General features: G+C 42.2%; 1 protein-coding gene across 2 annotated transcripts in view; it reads left to right on the forward strand.

Annotated features, from left to right (window-relative positions):
- The window catches only part of SORL1 (sortilin related receptor 1), a 161,515-nt gene that overhangs the window by 75,827 nt on the left and 60,515 nt on the right, over positions 1-25,173 (forward strand). For both annotated transcript variants that reach the window (XM_019717776.2, XM_074321522.1), the window contains exons 13-21: positions 5,249-5,427; positions 6,896-7,082; positions 10,852-10,980; positions 11,473-11,558; positions 16,437-16,609; positions 18,121-18,252; positions 20,268-20,359; positions 21,952-22,198; positions 22,879-23,017. In XM_019717776.2, the coding sequence (XP_019573335.2) occupies positions 5,249-5,427; positions 6,896-7,082; positions 10,852-10,980; positions 11,473-11,558; positions 16,437-16,609; positions 18,121-18,252; positions 20,268-20,359; positions 21,952-22,198; positions 22,879-23,017 (1,364 nt within the window). The remainder of the gene's footprint in view (positions 1-5,248; positions 5,428-6,895; positions 7,083-10,851; positions 10,981-11,472; positions 11,559-16,436; positions 16,610-18,120; positions 18,253-20,267; positions 20,360-21,951; positions 22,199-22,878; positions 23,018-25,173) is intronic.

Below are 25,173 nucleotides of genomic sequence, written 5' to 3' on the forward strand. Positions count from 1 at the left end.
GTCCCAGACAAAAGTTAATTTTGTTAACATTAAGGCAGGGCAACCTGGCCCTCACATCTCTCTGTTTTTGAGCTGAACCCATGAGATGAATTACTGAAGGAGATGGAGAGGGCTTCTGTAATCATCTTTAGTGCAGGGAAGAAAGGCTTTTTCTTTGCTCCTTTTAGAAACAGCCAGTATCAAGAGAGAGGTGGGTGGTTTGAAAAAGAGATTTTAGCACATGGTTTCCCCTGTGATTAATTTGACATGTGCTGAGCAGCCTGGCCTGAAAGAAGCAGAGAGAAGCAAAGTACTGGTGTTGGGCATTCCATCTGGTTGTTTTCTGGTCGGTATGGCCCTGGTCAGCTGCTGTTTCTAGAGCCAAGAGTCAGAAGAGGCTTTATTTGTAAGCAACACTTTGTATCCACATTCGGATTGGTGTTTGGTCAGATGAGGACAGTCACAAAGCACAGTTCTTCCTACATTTCTGCTGTCATTTATTTATCCATTAATTAATTCCCATCTCACACATTTAGCAAGCACTAATTCTGGGAGGCACTATGTGTCTAACGATAGAGCGGGTGTTTTTTCCTCCTCTGAAGGAGTCCATCCTGTAATGGTGGTGAGATACACAAGTCAACAATGTGATGCTTGGGACACTACTATGAGAGAAATATGGTGAAGGACATAGTTTGATTTCCTAGAAATACATTTTATTCTTTGTATGGCAGTTAGATTGTAAAGTCGGTTCCTGATTTTCCTTGTTTCACTTTTCTGCAGGTTACATTTGCATTCCAGGCTGGCTTTTCTGAAGTAGTTAGCACAATTCTAGTCCTCTCACACCATCTGTCGGTGCATATGTGCTCAGGGAACACAGCGTCATTGCTGCAGTAGCTGGAACAAAACATGATTAGGAAGATAAACCTACTGCCAGAAAAAAACAATACCCTCCCTAGACATTTAAAAATGACTTGGGGTTGTAGACTTAGGGGATTATGGACACTATAGCATTCCTCTATTTGTGTAGGTCATTTGGAAGTGTCTGTATGTGTGGTTCACATAAAGCATTTGCAATATGAAAATATGTACAGGCCTCCTATTGATGTCCCCTATGCATGTGTCCCAAATGTCAGTCTGAGCTTGGCCTAAATCTGTGTAGCCACCTGGCATTTACTTTGTAGGTTGTTCACAGAGTTTGTTTTTTACTTCTCTTCCTGCTTCTCTGCTTTTGACCTATCACTGCCAACTTCATCAGAAGAGAAGCAGGAAATAATACTGTGGTTAGTTCATGTCTTCAAACCACAGTGGCAATTAACTGAGGTACTTGTGCATGAGTGAAGGCTCTTCCGGACCAAATGGGATTTCTGTTGCTAGTCTAGGGCTTCAGGCCCCTTCTCTGTCTACCCTCCCCCACCACAGTCCTCACTCTCTCAGTCTCAGTATTTATTGGCTGTCTCATTAATTTGGCATTGATCACATACTGACACCTTTTGTTAGTTACCTTTTCATTGTATGCCTGAATTCCTCAATTCATCAGCAAGATCTTTGTAGACAAGAGTTTTTGTTCTATACAGGCTAGCAGGCACTTTATAAATATTTGATTGTTCAATAAATAGATCATACACATGTAGTCTTCCAAGATTGCTTATTTTTGTTTTACTAATTTATGAAACTGGAAGGGGCTGATAATGTAGCAGTTGCACAGTCCTGGGGGATAGGGCACTTCCATTGTGCTCTATGTAAATGAAAGTGCCTAGAGCTCAAATTGGAGTGGGGAGCCCTGCATGGGTGCAACTTGGTGGTGCCCAGAGGCACCAGAGATGACCCAATCCACTTTCCTCAGTTTTCACAAGGAAATACTGTGATTGTCACTAGTTAGGGCTCAAGCTGCAACTGGAGCGTAATTCTGTTAAGCGTAATTTCAGGTCAGTTACACCAACAGTTGTTGAACATCTGTAATGAACCAGATGTTGTTCTAGGCAGCAATGATACAAAGGTGAGCGAGGGCCTGTTTGGGAGCTGCCCGTGCCCACTGTGACTCTATTCTGTTTCTGAGTCAGCTGGAGAGAGAGGCTGGGGGAAGGGCTTGTTTTGAAAGGGAGCTTTCTGACCCAAAGCTTGCCCAACCTTAGGGAGGAAGCAGAGTAACAGCAGTATCTCTACTCAGTGGTTGAGTGGGGACAGAGGTGGAACAGTGCTTAAAATAAGGTTTTTGTTTCTTCCATTGTTCTTTTAAGTTATTCATGTCTCTCTCTCCCTCTCTCTGATTAGCACAGATAACTAAGAGTTTACTGTTGCTTGTTTCACCTTCTGCCTTGATTCTCCGCTAAGGTTGTTACATTTATTAATGTTAATTGAGAGCAAGAAGTAGAATGCTTTATTTTGCTCGTGTGTCTACATGTCTGAAATGAGTAAATAAGAACCTGTTCCGGGGATTCACTTATTCATTAATTCCGCATGCTGTCACCATGAACCTGCGCAGGGGATGCAGGTTTTGCTTGTTTATAATCAGTGTTCTTCACAGAAGAGTCTGTTGTGTTTTTGCACACCGATCAAAAAAAGACCGAAACACAAGTCTGTTGTCTTGATCATGAAAGATGAGATCAATTTCCATTCCTTCTCGGTAGTTTGCCTGTCAGCATAATGATGTTATTGGTAGTTACTAACAATACTTTGTACTTGCCCAGAAGCATCTTTCCTCATAGGAGATTTCCAATTTCATAGGGCTTCCCTCTGGGAGTCCCGAAAAGCCACTGGAAAGACTACAGCCAGCAGAGCAGCTGTCTTTTGTGGACCTGAGTTCTGGAAGCAGCCATACAGCTCCAGCATGTGGGAGGCAGCAGCTAACCTATTCACTTGATTGCAGCAACTACTAATGCTGATTGTAACACTTCCTGGGAGAGCTGCAGAGACAGCTACCCCAGCCACTTCATGCTTCTGCCCCATGAGCTATAGAGGAGCAGATCTTCTTAACAGCTTTTCACTGTATTTGGCATATGTTGTATCACCTCTACGGTTAGCCTTGTACCCTTTGGAAATTTCAGATTTGCCTTCCTTATTGTTGTTATGCAGCTCATTGACGAGTGTGTCCAGCTCTGTGAGAACTAGATGTCTTATTCTGGGTTGAGATCAAACCATTTATCAGCACTTGGCATTGGTTTGTCTCATTGGCAGTGACTTTCATCTAACTGTATGGACCACAAAGATTCAAGCATGTTCTATACCATCACCTGGCTTTCAAAGGGGTCCTGAGACTAATTTAGCTGATCACACTGGTACAAGAAGGAGACTGAATGAGTTAACTTATCCCCTTATCTGCTTCAGAATCAGCTTAAACCAAAGCATGTCAGCCAGATGAGAATGTCGCCTCTTTTGAAGATCTGGAGAGATCACCTGGTCCCCGTTGACATTATTTGTGTTGTGTCTTAATACCACCATGTGATTTGTTTAACTCATAACCTTCTTGCAGAAGTATCACTTTTAGCAGTCTCAATATAAGAAGTGTTTGGATTGAATGATGCCACGAAAAGATTTATGTCAAGTATTAAGATCCTGAGTGAGTAAAACTGAAATCTCAAAAACATGGGAAAAGTGAAAGAAAAAGAAGTTTCAGATATAATTAGGATTTCAGAGAGCCTCAGTAGCTGTGTGATCCTCACGAGAGCTCTAAGTGGTTTCTCATGGTGAGCATCTCACCAGCTTACTGGATGATGAAGCAAATATTGGGCACCTTTTCTCTTCCTCCTCCTCAAAAAAAAGATAATTTAAAGATAATTAAAGAAAGATAATTTAAAAGATAATTTTAAGAAAGATAATTTAAAATCAATACAATTACTTCAGTACTGCTTAGTTTTTCAGTGGCTTGCTTTTTGTTCTGATGTAATCTGCCTTGGAGACTTTTCTCAGGATGTACTTTTAGTCCAACTTAAAAAACTTTAAGACCACTGGAAAAGTTGGAACAATTATATAAAGAACACTCATGTAACCTTCACTTAGAATCACCAATTGTTAACATTTTGCCAATTTGCTTAACTTCTATCCATCACGCATCTATCCTGTCTTCCTATCTGTCTCTCTGTCTATCATCTATCTCCAATAAATAATGGTATTTTCCTATACAATCAGAATGCCATTATCACATCTAAGAAAATTAACATGAACTCAATATTACTTATAGGCTATTTTTTCTCAGTTCCATATTATTATAGCTATATAATATAGCTATAATTTTCCTAATCCAGGGCTCAGTCAAGGTTTACACATTGCATTTGGTTGTTACACCTCTTTAGTTTCATAATCTATAATAAGGCTTCTGCTGTTTTTCTTTGTTGTTTTTCATGGCCTTGATTTTTTTTTGAAGAATCCAGACCAGTTTTGTAGGATGTTTCACATTCTGGATTTGTCCAATTGTACAGAATAGTGTATAGATGATATGTTATCCTCAGTGGTTTTTTGGAATCACATAGTGTCAGGTTGTCCCACTATTAGTGATGCCAAATTTGGTGAAGGTTGTGATTCTTACATGGTCCACTGAAAATTACATTTCCTCCTTTGTAATGAATAGTTCATCTGTGAGGTTGAGGCAGTCGTTCCCTGGTCGTCGGATCAGCAGCTCACGGCAGCTCTTGGCATCACTCACTGACTGCTGGCCACTCATGTTGGCTGCTGGCCACTCATGGCAGCACACGGTAGCACACAGCAGCCCACGGCCATTTACACTGGCTGCTGGCCACTCACACTGGCCATCGGCCGCTCCTTGCAGCACAGCAGACCGCGGCAGCACACGGCAGCTCACGCCGACCTCCGGCTGCTCACGGCAGCCCAGCTCCAGGGAGAGCTGTTGTTCACAATCTTAGCTGTAGAGGGTGCAGCTCACTGGCCCATGTGGGAATCGAACCGGCGACCTCTGCATTAGGAGCACGGCGCTCCAACCACCCTAGCCCCTGGGCTGGCCCTTATTTTCTCTTTTCATTTGTATAATCTGTGTATTTTCAGTGTATAATCTATTACCATCGTTTTTCTTTTTTATATTCAAATTTTCCTAAATTTGGCCAGTTGGAGCCCTATCAAGCTAGATCCTTTTGTGTTGACTACATTAAGATCTGAGAACTTGCTTTCTGGCATAACATTAATCTTTCCCTGCTTTAGCCCAGAATCAGCTATTTCTCCAAGGAGCCCCAGTTCCTTTTATTGGTGAATGTTATCGGGAAACCAAGCTTTTTTCCTAGAGACTTTCACTGTAAGGATCCTCTTGCTTGCATTTGGGCAGATACAGTACCAATGAAGGGGAGACCTGGAAAACATTCATCTTCTCTGAGAAACCAGTGTTTGTGTATGGGCTCCTCACGGAACCTGGCGAGAAGAGCACTGTCTTCACCATCTTTGGCTCCAACAAAGAGAATGTCCACAGTTGGCTGATCCTCCAGGTCAACGCCACAGATGCCTTGGGTAAGCTGCTGCTTCCTCAGCCCTTTTCACGGAAGTACTTGGCCAGAGCATCAGTTTAGATACTCTGTCCTCAGAAGAGTTTGTGATCCATTAAAAGGAGATGGGCACATAAACAGTAAGTGAGTGAGAAATATATAGGCTATTACTTGTGCAGTTCTTAATAGGACCGCGTGTCATTTTTGTATCCTCATTTCCTTGTGCCGTCGTTGGCACATGTTGAACATGTGAATGAATGAATGAATGAAAAACATTCTTCCAAATTAGCAGTTGTAGTTTGACAAATTCAGCCAGAAACTACTATGTGAGAGGCAGTGTGCCAAGTGTTGCAGGGTCCTCTCAGAGCTCACTAGGACCTCAGCATGACCTGCTAGTCTAGGGACAGGACTTGTTCATAAGCAAGAAGTGAAACTGCTGCTTTCCCTGCCCCGTTGCCTGTCTTTCTTCTCTGTCTTGGTGAACAGTGTTCCAGCTGCCTGGAATTCCCCCCATGCCACTCATTCAGTTTCCACCAGTTGAAACCCTTTTCATGTTTCAGCGTCAGTGTGTTTGGTGCTTATATCCTAATCAGAAGACTTCTTCCCTCTTCTCTGTGTCCAAAGTATAATAAGCGTACTCACCTGCCTTGAATTATGAATTTGTATCTGTCCTCTGTGTGCGTCTCTGATCAACTAGGTTATAAGTTCCTTGGAAAGAAGAACCCATCCTCTGCATATTTGTTTTCCACAAAGTGCACAGTTGGATAGCCTTCCCGGTTGTAAGGGTTTAATGCGTACTTGCTGATTTGGATGGCATTGAGTTGACAGTTGTTCATCGTTTTCAGGCAGCATTTAGTCTGACCGAAGACATGCGTATATATGAAAGACAAAGTACCAATATTGACCTAGGTTTACTTCGGAATTTCTGTCGCTGTCACTTTATTTAAATTTGGAGTGAATATGGGTAGATGGAGTAATTGTCCAGGTTGCTGTACCGTTTCTCAGGCTCCATCCGTGAAAACCCTGTACCTTCCAGGCAGTGACAGCGAATTGTCTTTTGCTGTTGGGCCATACTGCCAGATGTTCCCACACTGCCCCAGGAAGCCGGCAGGGAACTATGCTCCTGGGTGATACTGTCTATCAAGGATTCAGCCTTTCCCTAACCCCCTAGGAGATGAACAACCCTGGACACCTGTTTCTAAAGGGAACTACAGAATGTGCTAGAATATATCAGAGTTTTGATAGTGCCAAAGGTGGCTTGGTTCTTCCCAGCTTTCTCAGATGAACGTCTTTGTTTCAGGGGGTACCATTTTCATTTGGATGGGTGTCACCCAGCCTCAGTGCGAGCTGTTTAGAGGCTTGTAACAGCTCCAGAGGCCTATATGCTTGCCAGAAAGCAGCAGGATGGTAGAAAGTGGGCGACTGGGCTGATGGATGGGTAGGATAGGAAACCCCACACGGCCCGCCTCTAATGCTGCATTTCCTTTCCTCAGGGGTTCCCTGCACAGAGAATGACTATAAGCTGTGGTCACCGTCTGATGAGCGGGGCAACGAGTGTTTGCTAGGACACAAGACTGTTTTCAAGCGGAGGACCCCCCATGCAACGTGCTTTAATGGAGAAGACTTTGACAGGCCAGTGGTCGTGTCCAACTGCTCCTGCACCCGAGAGGACTATGAGTGGTTGGTTCTTCATCGATGCCTGGGGGATTGAGTTGTGTTTTATTCTCAGCAGTGTGGGAAACGGAGCAGGGTATGGTCCCTTCCCCCGAGGAAAGGAAGGGCACCATAGGAAACAGCTATTTATTAAGGACCTTTTAGGTGCCAGGAACTGTGCTAGGCATTTTTTATATAGGTTATTCCGTTTAGTTCCTACCGCCATATGATGTGGTAGAGGTGTTACAACCTGGGGAAGCTGTAGTAATTTATTCAGGAATAGATAGCTCGGGGGTTTATTTCTATGAGGGCATCCGAAACAGGGAACATACTGAAGGTTCCATTGTAGTTAACTCCTTTCCTTATAAGCCCTGTTCTAGAGGGAATTTACTTCTTTATTTGAAATGAGGGAATGTTAGTGTGTATATATACATAAGTAAATTCATTAGTCTTTGAGCAAAATATCCAAGGCACTGCTGAGAATGCTAAAATCAGAAGAAATGACATGAGCACACATGATTGTAACAGGAGATGGAAAGCTGCAAGGACCTTGGAGGAGGTACTTTCATTGTGAATATTGACAGGAAGGAGGAGGCTGTGATTTGCTGCTGGGGAAGTGGGAAATTTCTGGAGGAGGCACTGTTTGAGATGGGCCTTAAGAAAGCATTTGGATATGTGGGTAGGAGCATGCTGAGAAGATGTAGTAGCAGTGTGAAGGCGTGGAGGCAGGGAAGTAGTTGGTGGTTTAGTTCAGATGGCTTGTTGGGTTTATGAGGTGAGGTTAGTGAGTAGAGATGAGTCTGAAAAGAGAGAATCGGCAGAGGTGGAGACCTAAGGGTATGGCCTTATTCTGTAAGCAGGAGGGTGTTTTTGAGCAGATTTGAGGATCAGAACAGAGCTTAGCTTTAGGAAGATGATTAGAGCGCATAGGCAGTCCCTCAAGTCTGTAACCCAGCACAAAATCATTCCAGATTAAGCAGGGCTCTCAGTAGAGCATGTGTATTGAACATAAACACATAATTCATTTTTCAGTAGCTGCTGAGGCACCAAGAAACTCAAGTTTGCTTTGGGAAGCACACTTTTCTTGACTAAAGCCAGAAACCTCTGATGTCTTCTAGTCCAGAGGTTGGAACAGGGCCATATAGTAAATGTTTTAGGCTTTACAGGCCATATGGTGTCTGATGCAGCTACTCAACTCTGCCTGTGGTAGTGTGAAAATAGCCGTGATGAACAGATGTGACTGTGACCCCATGAAGTTTTATTTACTAAAACAGCTAACAAGAGTTGGCTACCTCCTGTCCTAGACCAATGCTTCTCAATCTTCTCAATGTACATATGAATGACTTGTTAAAATGCCACTTCTGACTCAGTAGTCCTGGGAGTCTGAACCTCTGCCAGACTTTGGGTGACCCTGATGCTGCTCACCCACCCTTTGAGTGGTGGGGCTTTGGACAGTACAAGATGCACACTCCCTTTGAGAGCTGTGTGGTCCTAAGATAACAGAATAGGTACTTTCATGGCCAAACCATAGAGCTGCGTAATGTTCCTCGTGATGTCGGGTCAGTGCCCCTTTGCCACCTTCTGCTCTCTCAGATACCCTGAAATTGTAAATCTAATCTGAGAGCTTTTGCTAGCCTCAGGTAGTGAGAGGCCCTAATGATGCAAAAGATTATGGTGCCTTCTGTCTTTCCTCTTTTATCCCCAGTAAGTACTTAAAAATAAAACAATATAAAAATATGTAAGAAGATCTAACAAATCTTTTATTTTTTTTCCTTGATGAAGGAAAAATTATGCCTTTTCTCTAAAATCTATCTAACAACAACAACAGCACACACACACACACACACACACACACACACAAGACAAGAAACCAGGGGCTGGTGTGCCTAACTGGTAAACTGGCCTGGCTCCCACTGGTCTACCATGCCCTCCCCAGCTGACTTGTGGAAACTGGGTAGGTGCTGAGTCTTGATTGTAGACCAGGAAAACCACTTTCCTGCCCCTCACGGAGTTGGGCTTCAGGCCAGATGAGATCATGGGGGTGTGATAACCCATGAAAAAGATAAAGGGTATATTGATGTCAGGCCATCCTGTTGTTATTCGTCTGTTTGCTGTAGCTGTTGGAATAAGGGGCCAGCCTGACTCTGTGGCTTTTGGAAATGTTTGGCATTAGACTGTGGCAGTAAGAGGGAAGTAATCTGAAGATAGATGACAGGAGAGGAAATGAGAATGAGGGAGCTTTTAGGATCTATCCATTAGTTCAACTCCTGAGTAACAACTGCATTTGAAAGTCAGATCACTTCTGATGATCCCTCCAGACTCCACTGGGAAGGTCAGCCATTGGCCCATATGTTCTCTGATTTTAGGGGTAGGTTCTTTTACATATTTTTTTAAATGTAAAAAAAATTATCACAGTCTAGTTGACTGTTTGACATCTTTGTATTCCCCGCATTGCCAAGAAGTTTGGCTTTCATACTCTTGACTGCAACCCCTAGTACACAGTGCATTTTCTAGTATGACCCTGTACCTACACATCACATACTTGTATATGTAGACACATACACACATGTAATTAAAACAATAGTTTTATGAGATGACATTTACTTTTAAGTGTGATGAGTTTTGCAGTCTTCTGCTTTTTTGGGGAAAGGTGGGGGAGGATGCTGACGCTGGTCTTAACCCTCCAACGTGCTTTCACTGCCCACAAGGTCATGATCTACAGTTTGAAGAAACCTGCCTATGAAGGATGCTCTGCCATTGGAGACAAATAAGTAATTAGCTAATGCTCCACTTAGTCCCCAAAAAGATTCAACCCAGCTATTCAGTAAAAATTACCTGATTTAATGAATAAGACCTGTTTGATACAGTAATAAAATGCTTCCTTCCAAACAATGCTCTATAAAGTGCTAAATATGGCTTATGACATAATGTATACACAAACCACTTTGCCTTGTTAACCCTTTTCATATAGTAGGTGTTTAATAAATATTTGTTGAATCTAATAGAATAAATGAAGCCTTTTGTGTAGAGCACATCAACCTGGAAAATCCTTTTGAAAATTATGAATTCATAGTTTGGGTAGGGCCTTGGGAAGTTAATAGTGTAGCTGCTTAATCTTAGAGTTGTTCAGCGCAGCTGAAAGAAGTCATGTAGTTAAGTGCATAGCCAAGACTAGGCCGAGGACCCCTGCTTCCTACCCTGCCCCTTGTGCTGGGTATTTTGGCAGAGATGTGGCCCCAAAATTACAGAAGTTCTTTTGGGCTAAAGCATTGTGTCCTGAAGTATAGGATGAGGCACCTAAGGTGATTTTAGGTGGTATGTGGACACGGTCTTAAATAACATTGGTAAAAAAACCCCAAAAATCCTTGGTTAAAGAAAAAAGAATTATTCTTTTCAATTTGTCTTTTAATTCTTCCAGTCATGTCAAGGGCAAAGTCTCACTAGGTGCTAGCAATTCTTTAACATTTGCTAATCCCTATTAACAAAGAGAGGGCAGGCCCAGAGTCTTTGGATAGGGAATTGGATCTAGCTAAAAAATTTAATATTTTGTTTTTGGCATAATGATTTGTGTTGTTTTTGTTTATTTATGGCATATGATAGTGGTTTGAAACTATGATTCTGATGTAAAGTTTCTTTTGGAAATTTATTAGTGTAAAAAGTGAACAGTCTTTAAAGGGACATGTTAACTTACGATATAGGTGGTAGTAGGCAGTATGGTGGAAGTTATAAGGTTTGGTACTGAAATGCCTGAAGTGTATAAACCAGCGGCCTTAATCAACCCTGATTGCCTTTTCAGTGACTTCGGCTTCAAGATGAGTGAAGATTTGTCTTTAGAAGTTTGTGTTCCAGACCCTGAGTTTTCTGGGAAGTCATACTCCCCTCCTGTGCCTTGTCCTGTGGGTTCGACTTACAGGAGAACAAGAGGGTACGTCTTATAAAGGCTGCCATATCAGGGTCACAGCGGGGTCTGCATTTGGTATAAGCACAGAGGACCACCTGGGTATCTTTCATACTCCAAATGCTAGAATTCTAAGTTAGGTTCCGTGGGCAATATTTAAAGTTATGATGTTTGCAAATTCTTCCACCCTTGGAGAAAAAAATGCAAGTATATAAGTTTCTTTACAATTCTAGTCGTATCTTAAGTCATACATTTCAACAAGGACACTTCTTGAGAGGAGTTTGTTGAAGAGATATATGTAAAGCTCTTGCCCAGGACAGCACTCCAATTGTCTGGGCTGCCTATTCTAATTATAAACAGAACCAATTCAGAATGATTCAACATCCTTCTTCCTATTCTATAGGGAAATGAATAGATGAACTCTGTTGTCCATGGGCAGGAAATATGCTCCCAGTTACAAAGCCTTCATGACTATTCTTTGAAGTTTCTGACCTCTTGTTCTTGGGGTGGGCATGACAGCTATCGGAAGATTTCTGGGGACACTTGCAGTGGAGGAGATGTTGAAGCGCGACTGGAAAGAGAACTGGTCCCGTGTCCGTTGGCAGGTAAGAGATGGTTTCTTCCCTTTGACTTCTTGAGTCTTCGTTGAAGCATCATTATTATCTCTCCCAGGTCCAATCTTGTAGCTCTTCTAACTTAGTGGAGAAAAAGAATAGAAATTACAAGCATCACAGAGCTTCCTAAGCTTGGGATCCAAACTAAATTTATTTACAGCCTTGGGACTTTATAGGGATGGAAAATATTTTTGAAGGAAATCCCCTTTGTTAATTGAAAAACATTTATTTAGCATCTGTTGTATTCTAGGCATGGGTGGGGTGAGGGGTGCCCAGAGAACTTCTGAGTGTTCCTTATCTGTTTGTCATAGTTGAATATAAAGAGAGACTTGTAGATTTGGGGGAAGTAGTTAAGTGGTCTGTTTTAATTTTTATAATAATAATTATGAACAATATTTTAATATAATTTTACACATTTGAATACATGTTGTCATTTTCCATATGTTGTCATTTTAATTCTTATGACTACCCAGTGGAACATATTATTAGCTCCATCTTTTTTAGATATGAGGAAGTATGTTCAGAGGAGAAGGTTAAATGACTTAGTTAAGGTCACACCTGGTAAGTGACAAAGCTGAAATTCAGACTCTAAGCCCATGCTCTTACCTAGACATCACCCAAGTTGTAAATAAATGTCATTCCCATTATCTTAGATGGTCATTAGGCATGCTAAGTAAGAAAAACGTCTTTGGAGTGAGTGCACATATTATAAGGTATAGCTTATTCCAGACATGTTTTAAGTTGATTTAGTGGTGATGGCACATTTTGGGGTATTTGTTATATACAAGGTGTGATTAAAAAAAAATACGGTGAATGTTTAAATGAAAAAATTTATTATAGTAAAAGACATTGCTATTAATCCCCATCAAAATACTCCATCTCACTTCAAGCACACTTGTCCCATTGTTCTTGCCACTTTCTGAAGCAGTTCTGGAAGTCCTCTTGCATGAGTGTCTTTAGTTGCACTGTCATGGCTGCCTCCATGTCCTGAATTGATTCAAAACATTGACCTTTCATGGTCATTTTGACTTTGGGGAAGAGCCAAGGGTCGCACGGTGGCAGATCTGGTGCATGAGTTGGATGAGGACACACCGTAATGTTGTTACTTGACAGAAATTGCCATGTACGGGAAGGGATGTGTGACACAGAGCGTTGTCATGATGGAGGATGATTTACAGCACATTTTAAAGCGCCTTCTGTCAATTGTAGCTCACACCCAACTGACTGCACCGAACAAGTTGAAACTTGTCACACACTGTTACCAAGGTGCCACATGCTGCTTCCTGTATTGAAGATCCCTGCCTTTCTGTTGGATGGCACTCGGCAGCAGCATTCACTGTAGTTTTTTATCACACCTTGTACACATGAAATTATGATTCCTTAACCAAGAGTTAGTGTCTTAGCATCTTTTGTTTCTTCGCTCTGTTTGTAGTTCTGATTCATGTAGAGCTTCCGTATTCCCTCTGAGCTATTTGTCCTGCTAATACAAGTCATCGAAGGTGAACAATTCGGGCTGACTTCCATCAGCAGTGGTGTGGCCTGATGGAACAGCCGTAAATGCCAATGAGTCATGAGAGAAGCATGTTGTCCTCTGCAAGCAGGGCAGAGTGGCCCTCTTGTTTGCTCACTGTTTGCCAGCTTGCTCTGTGTTTTTCATGCTAAACTCATTACTCCCTTAATTTAATCTTCCATCATTACCAGAGTAATTAGCCTCCCTCACTGTGGAGACTTAAAAAGAACATAGCTTCAACAGATTCTCACAGATGAGCAGACAGTAGTCAAATATTCCCTTCACAAGAACTGTTATTGATGAGGCTTTGGGTTAGTAGGGTTTGAGTGATTGCCCTTAAAGGGCTGGAGTACATACATACTTTTGTAATAAATGTTTCTGAAGATAATTCAGCGAGGGACAAAACTGTTTAAAGCCATTTAAACGAATAGGAAAGCTATTTTCTCTTCAGGTAGAGGAGAGGATAGAACAGGGAATGAAGTGGAAAAATCTTATTTGTGGTGTAGGCTACCTCCTAAATGTTTAACAACAACAAAAAGCGTGGAATGGAAGGCAGGGATATACCGATAAAGGAAAAGATGGCTTTAGGGGACGGGTGGGAACCATAACATCTTTGCAAACATGAGGTAATCTGTGCATCTGGAAGTTTCTTTTTTTTTTTAATGATGTAGTTTTTTCTCCCTTTATAATGACTACACTAACACAAATTTCTACACTGTGCTCATGTATTGTTGGAATTGGCTGAGAATTCTTTTCCTTTTGTAAGGTAAGCATTGTGCATGGAAAGGCAGAGTGTTTCTCTGTATCTAATCCTAAGGCAACTATTTCTGGATTCAGGCTCTACTGTAAAGGTATTAGTTGGTTAGAAGGAAAAAAACAAAAATCAAAAAACCCAAAGCAACAGAATGAGGTTTGTAGATGTTAGAAATGTGGGGTGAAAGGCTCGCAGCTGTGAATGTATTCTCCGTGGCTCTGTGTGACAGCTTTGGCGGGAGTCCTTGATTTCGATGTCATTTACAAGCTCGGCAGTTTTCATCTTGACTGCCCTCTTTACTGGGAATTACAGGGGGAAGGTTTTCTTGAAAACCAAAAGGAGAGATTAGTTATCATGTGGTGGTAACTTAGATACTTTTGAAGAGACCAGAGGAAAAGAAGGCAAGCTTACCTTTATGAAAAGTTGTAGGTAGATTTATACTACTCTGCCATAAGAAAAGATGAAATAGTGTCATTTGCAACAACATGGATGGATCTTGAGATTATTATGCTAAGCGAAATAAGTCAGAAAAAATTGAGAACCATATGAGTTCACTCATATGTGGGATATAAAACTGAAAGCAAACAAAGGAACAAGACAAACACAGAAACAAAAATTCATAGACACAGACAATAGTTTAGTGGTCACCAGAGGAGGAGGGAGGAGGAATGGTAAAAGAGCGTCAAGGGGGGGTCAAGTATATGGTGATGGAAGGAGAACTGACCGGGTGGTGAGCACACAGTGTGATATATAGATGATGTAATACAGAATTGTACACTTGAAACCTACCATGTTTCCCTGAAAATAAGACCTAGCTGGACCATCAGCTCTAATGTGTCTTTTGGAGCAAAAATTAATATAAGACCCAGTCTTATTTTAGTATAATATAACACCGGATATAATGTAATGTAATACTGGGTCTTATATGATTTTTTGCTCCAAAAGACGCATTAGAGCTGATTGTCTGGCTAGGTTTTATTTTCGGGGAAACACGGTATGTAATTTTAGTAACCATTGTCACCCCAATAAATTTAATAAAAAAAGTAGAAAAATTCTGCGAAAGGGAATAATAAAACAAAACGAAAAACAAAACCAAGATTTATCACCTTTTAAGGCTTACGATATCCATATTTTGTAATACTAATAAGTGTGGTTCAGGCACAGAAATAAAAAGTAGTAGGTAAATTTATTTTTTGGCGCATTATCTATATTGAAGCCTTTATAAAGCAGGTAGCAAGTACATGTTAATTCAATGAATGAATGGAATGAGAGATAGAGGGGGAAAAAAACAACAGTAACTATGCAGATATTCAGCAAAGGGATTCAGATTGGCATTTGGTCCCATATGCCACATATTGTCAAAATGGTACTTTAGACATAGGTGTGAGTGTGTTGCTCATCTCCACTCCCGTGGAAGAATCTGGGTGTTTTCCATCCTGTTCCCTAAGTTCAGAGAGAGAGCATTTGCTCTTCTGCTTACTTATTATTTGACATGAAGTAAGTTTCTTTAGACACTCTGGGCCTTTATTTCTACAATTTAAAACACGTTAATACCGTGTTTCCCTGAAAATAAGGCCTAGCTGGACAATCAGCTCTAATGCGTCTTCTGGAGCAAAAATTAATATAAGACCCAGTATTATGTTATGTTACATAAGACCCGGTATTTTATTTTATTTTATTTTATTTCATTTTTTTGTAGACCAGGTCTTATGTTAATTTTTGCTCCAAAAGACGCATTAGAGCTGATTGTCCGACTAGGTTTTATTTTCGGGGAAACACGGTATCTGTATTGTAAGAGGCAGCATTGTGTAGTGGTTAACACACAGATTATGGATCCATGCTGCTTGAGTTCAAGTCTGGGCTCTGCCACATAGTAGTTGTGACTCTGAGTGAGTTACTTAACCTCTCTGCTGTCAGTTTTCTCATTTGTAAAATTGTGTTAATAAAAGTTCTTCCATTATACCGTTGTTACATGGATTAAACAATGCCTGGTACACAATACCCACATTGTGTTATTTGAAATAGAAATAGAATTTTTGTGAAAATTATGTTGTAAAACATTTTGTAATTTGTCAAAAACAAATGGATTATTATTGTTTTGAAAATATAATAGGTTGGTATAATTGCCATGTGCCATTGTGAAAAATACAGAACAGGTGAGCAAATAGATTAGAAAACTTAATTACAAGTCTTCAGTGACTGGTGGTCTCTAGTCCACAAGATTTTGGTGCCATGTGATACAGTCATATGATGAGGACACACTCTGACTGGTGTCATTATTTTGTCAAGTAGGACTAACAACTTTTAGGCAGAGCTCAGAAGGTTGGATATTGGAGCATGTCTACTGTGGGATCTAGATTTTTTTAAAAAGTAACAAATAATACACTTGGTTAAGTATCACAGGAGTTTCAGTAACTCACCCAAGGCAGAAATGTGATTCTGTTACACACCTTCTAAGTCTGGATCCCTATGCTCTTTCACTTGATTCCACACCATGTGTTAGTGGCTCTGAGGCTTGTGTGTGAGGAATAAAATAGGCCAGATGTGTTGGGACCTCTCCGGCATCCCCTGGATCTGCCCTCCTTGTTGTTTTGTGTGTCTGTAGAGGAGAACGAATTCATCCTGTACGCAACGCGGAAATCCATCCACCGCTATGACTTAGCCTCAGGGGCCATCGAGCTGTTGCCTCTTACCGGGTTGCGGGCAGCGGTGGCCCTGGACTTTGACTATGAGCACAACTGCTTGTATTGGTCTGACCTGGCCTTAGATATCATCCAGGTGAGTCAACCCTTGGTCTGGTCCTGGGGGTGCTATGCCTTGCAACTGCCCAATCTTGAGAAACTTCTTTCAGAATGGCCTAAGGAAGAGGGTATTAGAAGTTTGAAGCCATAGCGCATCTCAGGGCTGACTGATGAAATGTTTCAGTTTTCTGTTTTAGTATTTTGTTTCCCTGCCTACTTCTGTCCTTGTAGGAAGGACAAAGAGAGCCCCAAATCTGCAGTCTTGCTTATAACCAAAGTCTCAGTTTTCCTGCTTGGAAGATTTTAGGTCTAGGAATGTAGGGTTATTAGTCACTCCTATCGTACCACCTGCCCCTTAGTATCCTTCCCAAGGCATGACAGCGTCACACTTCACGTCTCCGTAGTTTAGGTAATTATCCACTTCAGTTATTCTGAACACAGTCCAGAACCAGGAAGTGAGCTATAAAGATCCCCACACAGGCCAGCGAGATAGCCATAGCCATACACTTAGACCCATGCATTTTATTTTATTTTTATTTTTTTAAAGGTTTTATTGGGGAAGGGGAACAGTGTGTATTTCCAGGACCCCCCCCTTTTTTTTTTTAATTGGGGAATGAACAGTAGTGTGTTTTTCCCAGGACTCATCAGCTACATCCAAATCAAGTTGTTGACCTTTCTATCTTAGTTGTGGAGGGCACAGCTCAGCTCCAGGTCCAGTTGCCTTGTTAGTTGCAGGGGGCGCAGCCCACCATCCCTTGCGGGAGTCGAGCCGGCAACCTTGTGGTTGAGAGGACGCGCTCCAACCACCTGAGCCATCTGGCCACCCGAGAAGCTCTGCGGCAGCTCATTGAGCTCATTCTAGCTGTGGAGGGCGCAGCTCACTGGCCCATGTGGGAATCGAACCGGCAGCCCCATTGCCCCGTTGCCCAGAGCTCGTGCTCTAACCAACTGAACCACCTGTCCTCCCCAGACTCATGCATTTTAAAGAGAGCCATTTGATCTTTAATCCTTTCAGAAAAGTAATTCCAACATGTTTTATCTGAACTTTCAAGCCAACAGAAATTTTACAGTGCTTAGGTATTTAGGGGGTGGGTGGGTAATGGTGACTGCCAGTGTAGCGGTCCCAACAATAGCACTTGATGGCTGAGAGCCTCTCAAGGGAGGAAGAATATGAAAAACAGACACGAGTGCTTAAAATTACTGGTCTGGCTTCATTTATTTTTTAAAGCAAACAGACTCATGCATCTCAGTTATCTCTGACCTCCTTGTGTTACAGCATAGATCAGTAGCCAGTATTTATCATAATAATGCAGAGTAATATACATGATTGAGTTCTGTGTAGTTATTCTGCTTCAAACAGGAAGCCATAATATATTTTAGAAATACTTTTATTAAAAACCGTCTTCATTCATCCGGAAAGTTTACTAATATAAAACATCTCACCCCTTGCCAGTCAAGCCATTTGAATAAAGGGTTCCCATCCATGGGACTGATGTGGCAGGAGGTCACTTGTTCATTTCACAGCGTTTCCTCTTTTTCTTTCTTCAGCGCCTCTGTTTGAATGGGAATACAGGACAAGAGGTGATCATCAATTCCGGCCTGGAGACAGTAGAAGCCTTGGCTTTTGAACCCCTCAGCCAGTTACTGTACTGGGTGGATGCTGGCTTTAAAAGGATTGAGGTATGTGTTCCCTTGCTGTCTTAAGTACGTGAGCAGGGGGCAGCTTCTGAGCCAGCTTTGACAGAGGTAGGAGCTAGTGTGACATATTACTCTGGGATTTCTCAGAATTCTGGAGGGACCAACTGAGCCTCTGGAGAAGGATGAAAAGGGAATAGTCTCAGAATTATTTCTCACTGCTGTGCAGGTCCTTGAAGAGAGCTGGATTCCTGAATCCATCAAACAGACTTCATTAAAATACCTAAAAATTTGTATTTTGGGTAGAAGAAACATAGAGTAGTAATAATAATAATAATATAGCACTTTTACAATGCTATAACATCAATACTCTGGTCTTATTGTAGTCGATTAGAGTAATCATGACAATATAATGATCATTGTCACCATTATTATTAACGATGATAATGAGTACTTAGTATGTGCCAAGCCCTGTTGGAACCACTTTGCAGAAATTATGTGATTCTCTTCTCACAATAGCCCTGTCAGGTAGGTGTTCTTACTATCCTATCCCTACTTCACCTATTTGCAGCTTAGCTGCCCAGGGCAACATGAGAGTAATAGATGGCCTCTAAACCACCCAAATTTCTGTCTTTAGGAATATAGGTAGTGGCTCCTGAAAGCCCCAGCTGAGGCCCTGGGGCACTGCCTCAGCACCTCTTTGTGCTGATTCTCTGTGGAGGTACATATGTGGGTCAAGTGGGAAGCAGAGCAGAAGAGGGAGACACAGAGAGCCAAGCGAAGTTGCAAGACAAAAGCCACAAACTTGAGAGATAGGCCTCGGTTCCATCTTTATTCCGGTAGCTAAGTTATGTGGGCTTCAGTTTTTTCACCTGTAAGATGAGATTCATTCATTTACTGTCATCTGACCAGTGCTATTTGAGTGCATGATATTTGCCAGGTATGGCTTTAGCTTCTGATGATACAGCAGTAGGCAAGACACGCAGGTTCTGAGAGAGAATCGATTTTAGTAGAGAAGCAAAATAATGAAGGAATGTCAGTCAGTTCTGTCGGTGGTAAGTGCTGCCAAGGAAAACAAACAGGGCAGTGTGGTCATGTGATTGGGCAGTGGGCAGCATTAGAAAAGGTGGGTAGAGGAGGCGTCTTGAGCATGTGACAGCTGAACTGAGCCCTGACTGAGGAGAGCAGGTTAGAGTGTAGGGCAGTTGAGAGAAGGGAGGGGAAGATGCCTAGTGCCTGGCGCCTACTTAGCACTGCGTTGTGGTCTTCTTATCACTGTTTCTCTTCTTTCTTTAATTGTGTGTGGCCTGTGCTCTGCTAGGTGCTAGAAAGAAGCAGGCAGAGCTTAAGTGTTCACACCGTAACAGGTTTGATGGGAAACTAGCGCACTGCTCATCCTGCTTGCGCACAGTGATGTAAGGTGAGTCAGGGATGAAAACTAGAGATGCTCAATGATCAAGGTGGGGCAGAAGAGTGAGCGGGAGAAGGACTGGAGATGTGTTTTGAAGGGAAGATAGGGTTTGATGAGAGAGCAGAGCACAGGCCCAGGAGTGGATATGGCAAGAGCAGACAGGAGTGAGTGTCAGGCTTAGAGAACCGCGAGGAGACCAGCCTTGCTGAAGGCATAGGAGCCGAAACGCAAGATAGAGAATGTGGGACCAGTCCGTGGAGGCTCTTTAATTGCGAGGCTGTGATGTTGAGAATTTGCTTTGTGGACAGCGGATGTGACTGGAGTCCATCAGTGACTGGAGCACGGAGTAACAGGTGGGTTAAATAAGATTCAGTACTTCGTACAAATCATCATGCCCTGGGAACTGGGGCACAGGTGGCGCTGGCTTCTCTGTTAGACCATGTGAGAATTGTCACATGAGCCAGAGGAAGGAGCAATTCGTTCTGACTGGAAATAGGGGCAATCAGTCTGTAGGGGAGTCAGGTAGCCATAGAGGGCATGTGTGTAGGCAAGAGCTGAGTAGGAGACTTTGCAGTGTGGGCCTTTTCAGGTGCTCAAATCCATTATGGCCTTTTTCTCTCTCTCTCTTTTTTTTTTTTTTTTTTGTCAGGTAGCTCATCCAGATGGTGACTTCAGACTCACGATTGTCAATTCCTCTGTACTTGATCGGCCCAGGGCTCTGGTCCTCATGCCGCAGGAGGGGTAAGTGTGGCCTCAGTGGAAGTTAGTGTGTGTCACATGCTGCAGCAGACAGATTCTCATGGAAATGCCAACTGGTTTCTTGTGATTGTGGTTGAAATAATCTATTAACGGAGAGTTTGAAATCAGAGTCTTGATCTGGTAACTTTTCAATAGCAAACATCAGAATCTCTTTGCGCGTTCATAAGTCTTACATCTGTGGGGTATTTCTCCAACAAAAGGTGATATTACAGGTCTCTCTGTGGACATAGTCAGGCCTGGTTGGATATTGTGAGGATTCTTTATCTTGACATTCATGTGGTACAAACATTTAATCCTTTCCATCTTTTCCCTGCCCTCCAGCATTTGTAAGTTTCCTTACTAGTGATTTGTATGCACTTGGAGAGGGCAGAGGTACTTTTTAAAGTACTTGATTAACTTAAGGAAACATAAATAAAAGGAAATGTCTGGAATAGCCTTTCTACCATTTCTTGTAGCGTTTATGGTTGAGGATTTTTAAAATAAAACTCTGAAGTAATATATGTACTTGATTAAAAATATTAAAAGAACGGTTATATATATGAAATGAACAGTATTTATTTCCTCCTTTCTCACACTTCCTAGGGGTTAATAGTTTCTTGTGTTTCATTCAGAATTTTTTTTACCCATGTACAAGCATATATCCTTAAAACAATCAGACACCCACACATATGTACATGTATGTGCCAAATAGAATAAGATATTTACTATTCTGTACATATTAAAAAATTTAATGTTCATTGAAGATAGTTTCATATGAACACATGTAGATTTTAGGCTTCATAATAGTCTTTTAAAGATTTTATTGGGGAAGGGCAACAGGACTTTATTGGGGAACAGTGTGTACTTCCAGGACTTTTTCCAAGTCAAGTAGTCCTTTGGATCTTAGTTGTGGAGGGCGCAGCTCAGCTCCAGGTCTGGTTGCCGTTTCTAGTTGCAGGGGGCACAGCCCACCATCCCTTGCGAGAGTCGAACCAGCAATCTTACGGTTGAGAGGACACGCTCCAACCAACTGAGCCATCCGGGAGCTCAGCAGCAGCTAAGCTCAAGGTGCTGTGTTCAGTCTTAGTTGCAGGGGGCACAGCCCACCATCCCTTGCGGGAGTCGAGGAATCGAACCGGCAACTTTGTGGTTGAGAGCCCACTGGCCCATGTGGGAATTGAACCGGCAGCCTTCGGAGTTAGGAGCACGGAGCTCCAACCGCCTGAGCCCCTGGGCTGGCCCCATAATAGTCTTTTGTATGTACTATAATGTATCACTTTTTCTATAGATTAACATGTATACAAATACATATTATTAAAAAATATATATTTTTGCTAGTATAAACAAATTTTGCTGTGATGACAACCTTATACATTATCTTTGCATAACTTGATTATATCAGTCGATAAATTCCAGCAAAGGAATTTTTGGGTCAAGGAATTAAGGGGCTTTAAGTATTACAATTGCATATTATAATATGAATGCTGAAATAACCAGCCTGGTTATCCTGGAGGGGTCTTGCCTCCTTGGAGTAGATGTTTGAGCCCCGTTTCCCTAGTATCTATGTGATGTGTGTTCTTTCTGGTTTTGATCAGGGTGATGTTCTGGACCGACTGGGGAGACCTGAAGCCTGGTATTTATCGTAGCAATATGGACGGCTCTGCTGTCCATCGTCTTGTATCAGAGGATGTGAAGTGGCCCAATGGCATCTCCGTGGATGACCAGTGGATCTACTGGACAGATGCTTACTTGGACTGCATTGAGCGGATCACTTTTAGCGGTCAGCAGCGCTCAGTGATCCTGGACAACCTCCCACACCCCTATGCCATTGCTGTCTTTAAGGTGAGGTCTCATCTGTTACCAGCATAGGGAAATCTGTCAGAGTAAGGGAAGAGCACCCTGAGTTGAAGAACCTACTGTCTGTGGGTTTTTGCCGAGATGCTTGTCTGACTTCTAGAATATCAACTCATTTCTGAATTTGAGACAGAAATTTATTTCAGCCCTTATGGAGAGATGCCAGACAGAGGTGCCAGGGGCCCAGGGTGCTCACTGTTCACATTTCAAAAGGTTAAAGGTTGAGGTTACTTCACATGAAATTCCCAGTTTGCCCTTCAGTGTTGGTGGCCTTGTTTTGGCTTCATCTCTTGTGAGTTTTGCTCGCTTTTTTCTGTAATGGCTTAAGATAAGCCCTGCACAACCTGTGTTGACAATGACTTCTGCTTTGACTCTAGAGAATAAAAAGGTTCCCATCACTGAGAAGCAGATTTCAAACTGAAGGATTGGGCGCATGGTCAAATTTGAATGCTTATCTTATAGTTTCGTTTGGGCAGTTCCTTCAGTGTAGATATTTGGTGAGGTCTGGATAAAATCACTGACTCTCATATTTAAGTGGAATCTTGATCAGGCCAATTGTTCAGCCAGTGTGTGCTAGGTCTCCACACGTGCTGGAGCTCTGGTTCTTAGTGAGGGTTTAGAATAAAAGACTGCAGAGCTGGACTAAAGCACAAAAGTTTTCTTGTTAGAATGACATCTACTGGGATGACTGGTCACAGCTCAGCATATTCCGAGCTTCCAAACACAGTGGGTCTCAGATGGCGATTCTGGCAAGCCAACTCACGGGCCTGATGGACATGAAGATTTTCTACAAAGGGAAAACAACTGGTAAGGCAGTGTCTCCTCCTTAATCTCTACTGAGTTGATCTCTAGAACGGGGTTGGGTGTGGTGGGCAATCTGCTGAAGCAGGATTTGGCAGCCTACATCCTTGTTGTTACGACAACATGCACATGATTTAATTTCTTCCTAATGACATCTTAATTTCTTTTCTAATGATACACAAACAGCTGGAAGACAGCATGTTTCTGGCTGCCTAGTGTGTTGGTGATTGGTAGGTAATTACACCCTTCTCCTGCCTTTGCCCTGTTACTGATTGGATGCCTTTGCAGCTGGAGAATCCCAGTGTGGGCTTAATCCCCATTTGGCATGCTTACTGGGAGCAATGCTGTGCTGGGTACGCAGGCACTTGCTGCTTTCTGACAGGAGTCTTGTCTTGGTTCTGGTTGCTCAGATGACCTATTGCTCACTGAGCACTGACCTCCCTTATAATGCTAGGTATAGTTATATGATGACTTAATGACTTTGTCCCCACCATGAGACTCTAAACCTCATGAAGAAGATTGTGGAGTTTTTTTGTTTGTTTGTTTGTTTGTTTTTCTCATCATTTTATCAGTGCCTAGCATTACTAGTAGGTGCTCAATTCATATTTGTTGAAAGAAGAAGGGATGAAAAGGGAGGCAAGGAGTTGCCAGGGGGTGTAGACAGTAGTTGTCTTAAAGATTATTGGCTGAGGCTTCAGGAACTGCTTCAAGGCATTGACCTGCTGGTCCTGGAGTCTGAGGCTGTTCAGTAGAAAGCCTTCTTTCTTACTTGACTGCCCTTTCCCTTTGTTTATCTCCTAACCATACTATTGATCCTACAGGAGAGAGATCAGGGTACTCCAAGAAGAATAGTCCTTTTAAGAAGTGCCCTCTTTATCTCAGCAGGATTAAATAGCATCCTGGGTCTGCTGACTCTCCTTTATTGACAAACTGCTAGGTTTCCTGTTTTGAACTAGAATGTTGACATTGTTTTGTGGGTTTTGGCTAGCCCTGTGTTTAAGAGAAAATTGACCAAGGGAAATAAAACAGTTTTAGAAATCATTGTTATCCTTTTGGGACCCGTGAAGATAGCATGAGAACACCCGTAGAAGACTATAAAGTATCCTTGAACTGTAAGTTAGTATTATTTTTATGTTTTCACAACTAATCCGCAAGGTGGGCAGGGCTGGTATTATAAATTAGGGAATGAAATCTCAGCTACGAATTAGCTTTCCCAAATGTCCCTCACTAGTTTAGGAGCTGGGTTTTTGTTCCAGTTCTGCCACTAAATGGAGAAGTCACATTCTTTCTTAGAGGAGGTGCCTATTTTAAAATCAGGAGACCTAAAGGAATCATGCTTCTCAGTTCCAGTGACTGAAATCTCAGGGCCTTTGATGGACGACACCCATCTCTACTGATCTACCTTGCTAGCAAGCTGAGTGAATTGTCACCATTTCTCTAAGTGACCACCCAGTCCAGAAAAGTGGGTCTTCATTTTGACACGTGTTTGTAAGCATGCCTTTGATAAGCACACAGCAGCTCCCGAAACACTGTGCTCAGATGAACCAGTGACCCCCGGGCTCCCCACTCCCCAGTCTTGGCTGGTCACTTCATTCCAGCTGACGTATAGTTACACCGTCACACCAGGAGTTTCAGTGCCTACTCAAAATGGAAGCAACTCTTTGAGGCATGAGGGGGAAATCACAGCCTGTCTTTTGCTCCATGGAGACCTCCGGCCACAGACATAAGGCCAGGGAAGTAAGTTTGTAACCTCTTAGACAGGCCAGTTCGGGTTAAATCAAAGCTTTTGCAATAGCATCTGGCTGCCAGCATTGCTTCAATATAGAGTGGGTGTCTCTTGGCCTTGAACTTGTCTGCTCTGTCCTGCCTGCTTTTGTGGACATCGAGAGAGTATTGCAAGTTCATGATGTGTGTGGGCAACCCTTCGTGCCAGTTAATCTATTATTTTTGTTGTCTGGTCCTAACACATGTAGGACTTTCTATTAGTATAAAATAATAATAGTGATAATAACTACATTTAGTAAGGGATTGATGTGTCATTAAGTACCACACTAATGTGCTTTGTGGGCTTGTATAACCTCAGTTAATCTTCCCCAAATCAGTGTGTACTGTTAATATTTCCATTGTACAGATGAGGACATGAAAGTCAGACTCAGTAACTT

Source organism: Rhinolophus sinicus, linkage group LG16, assembly GCF_036562045.2.
Source record: "Rhinolophus sinicus isolate RSC01 linkage group LG16, ASM3656204v1, whole genome shotgun sequence".
NCBI classification, from domain to species: domain Eukaryota; kingdom Metazoa; phylum Chordata; class Mammalia; order Chiroptera; family Rhinolophidae; genus Rhinolophus; species Rhinolophus sinicus.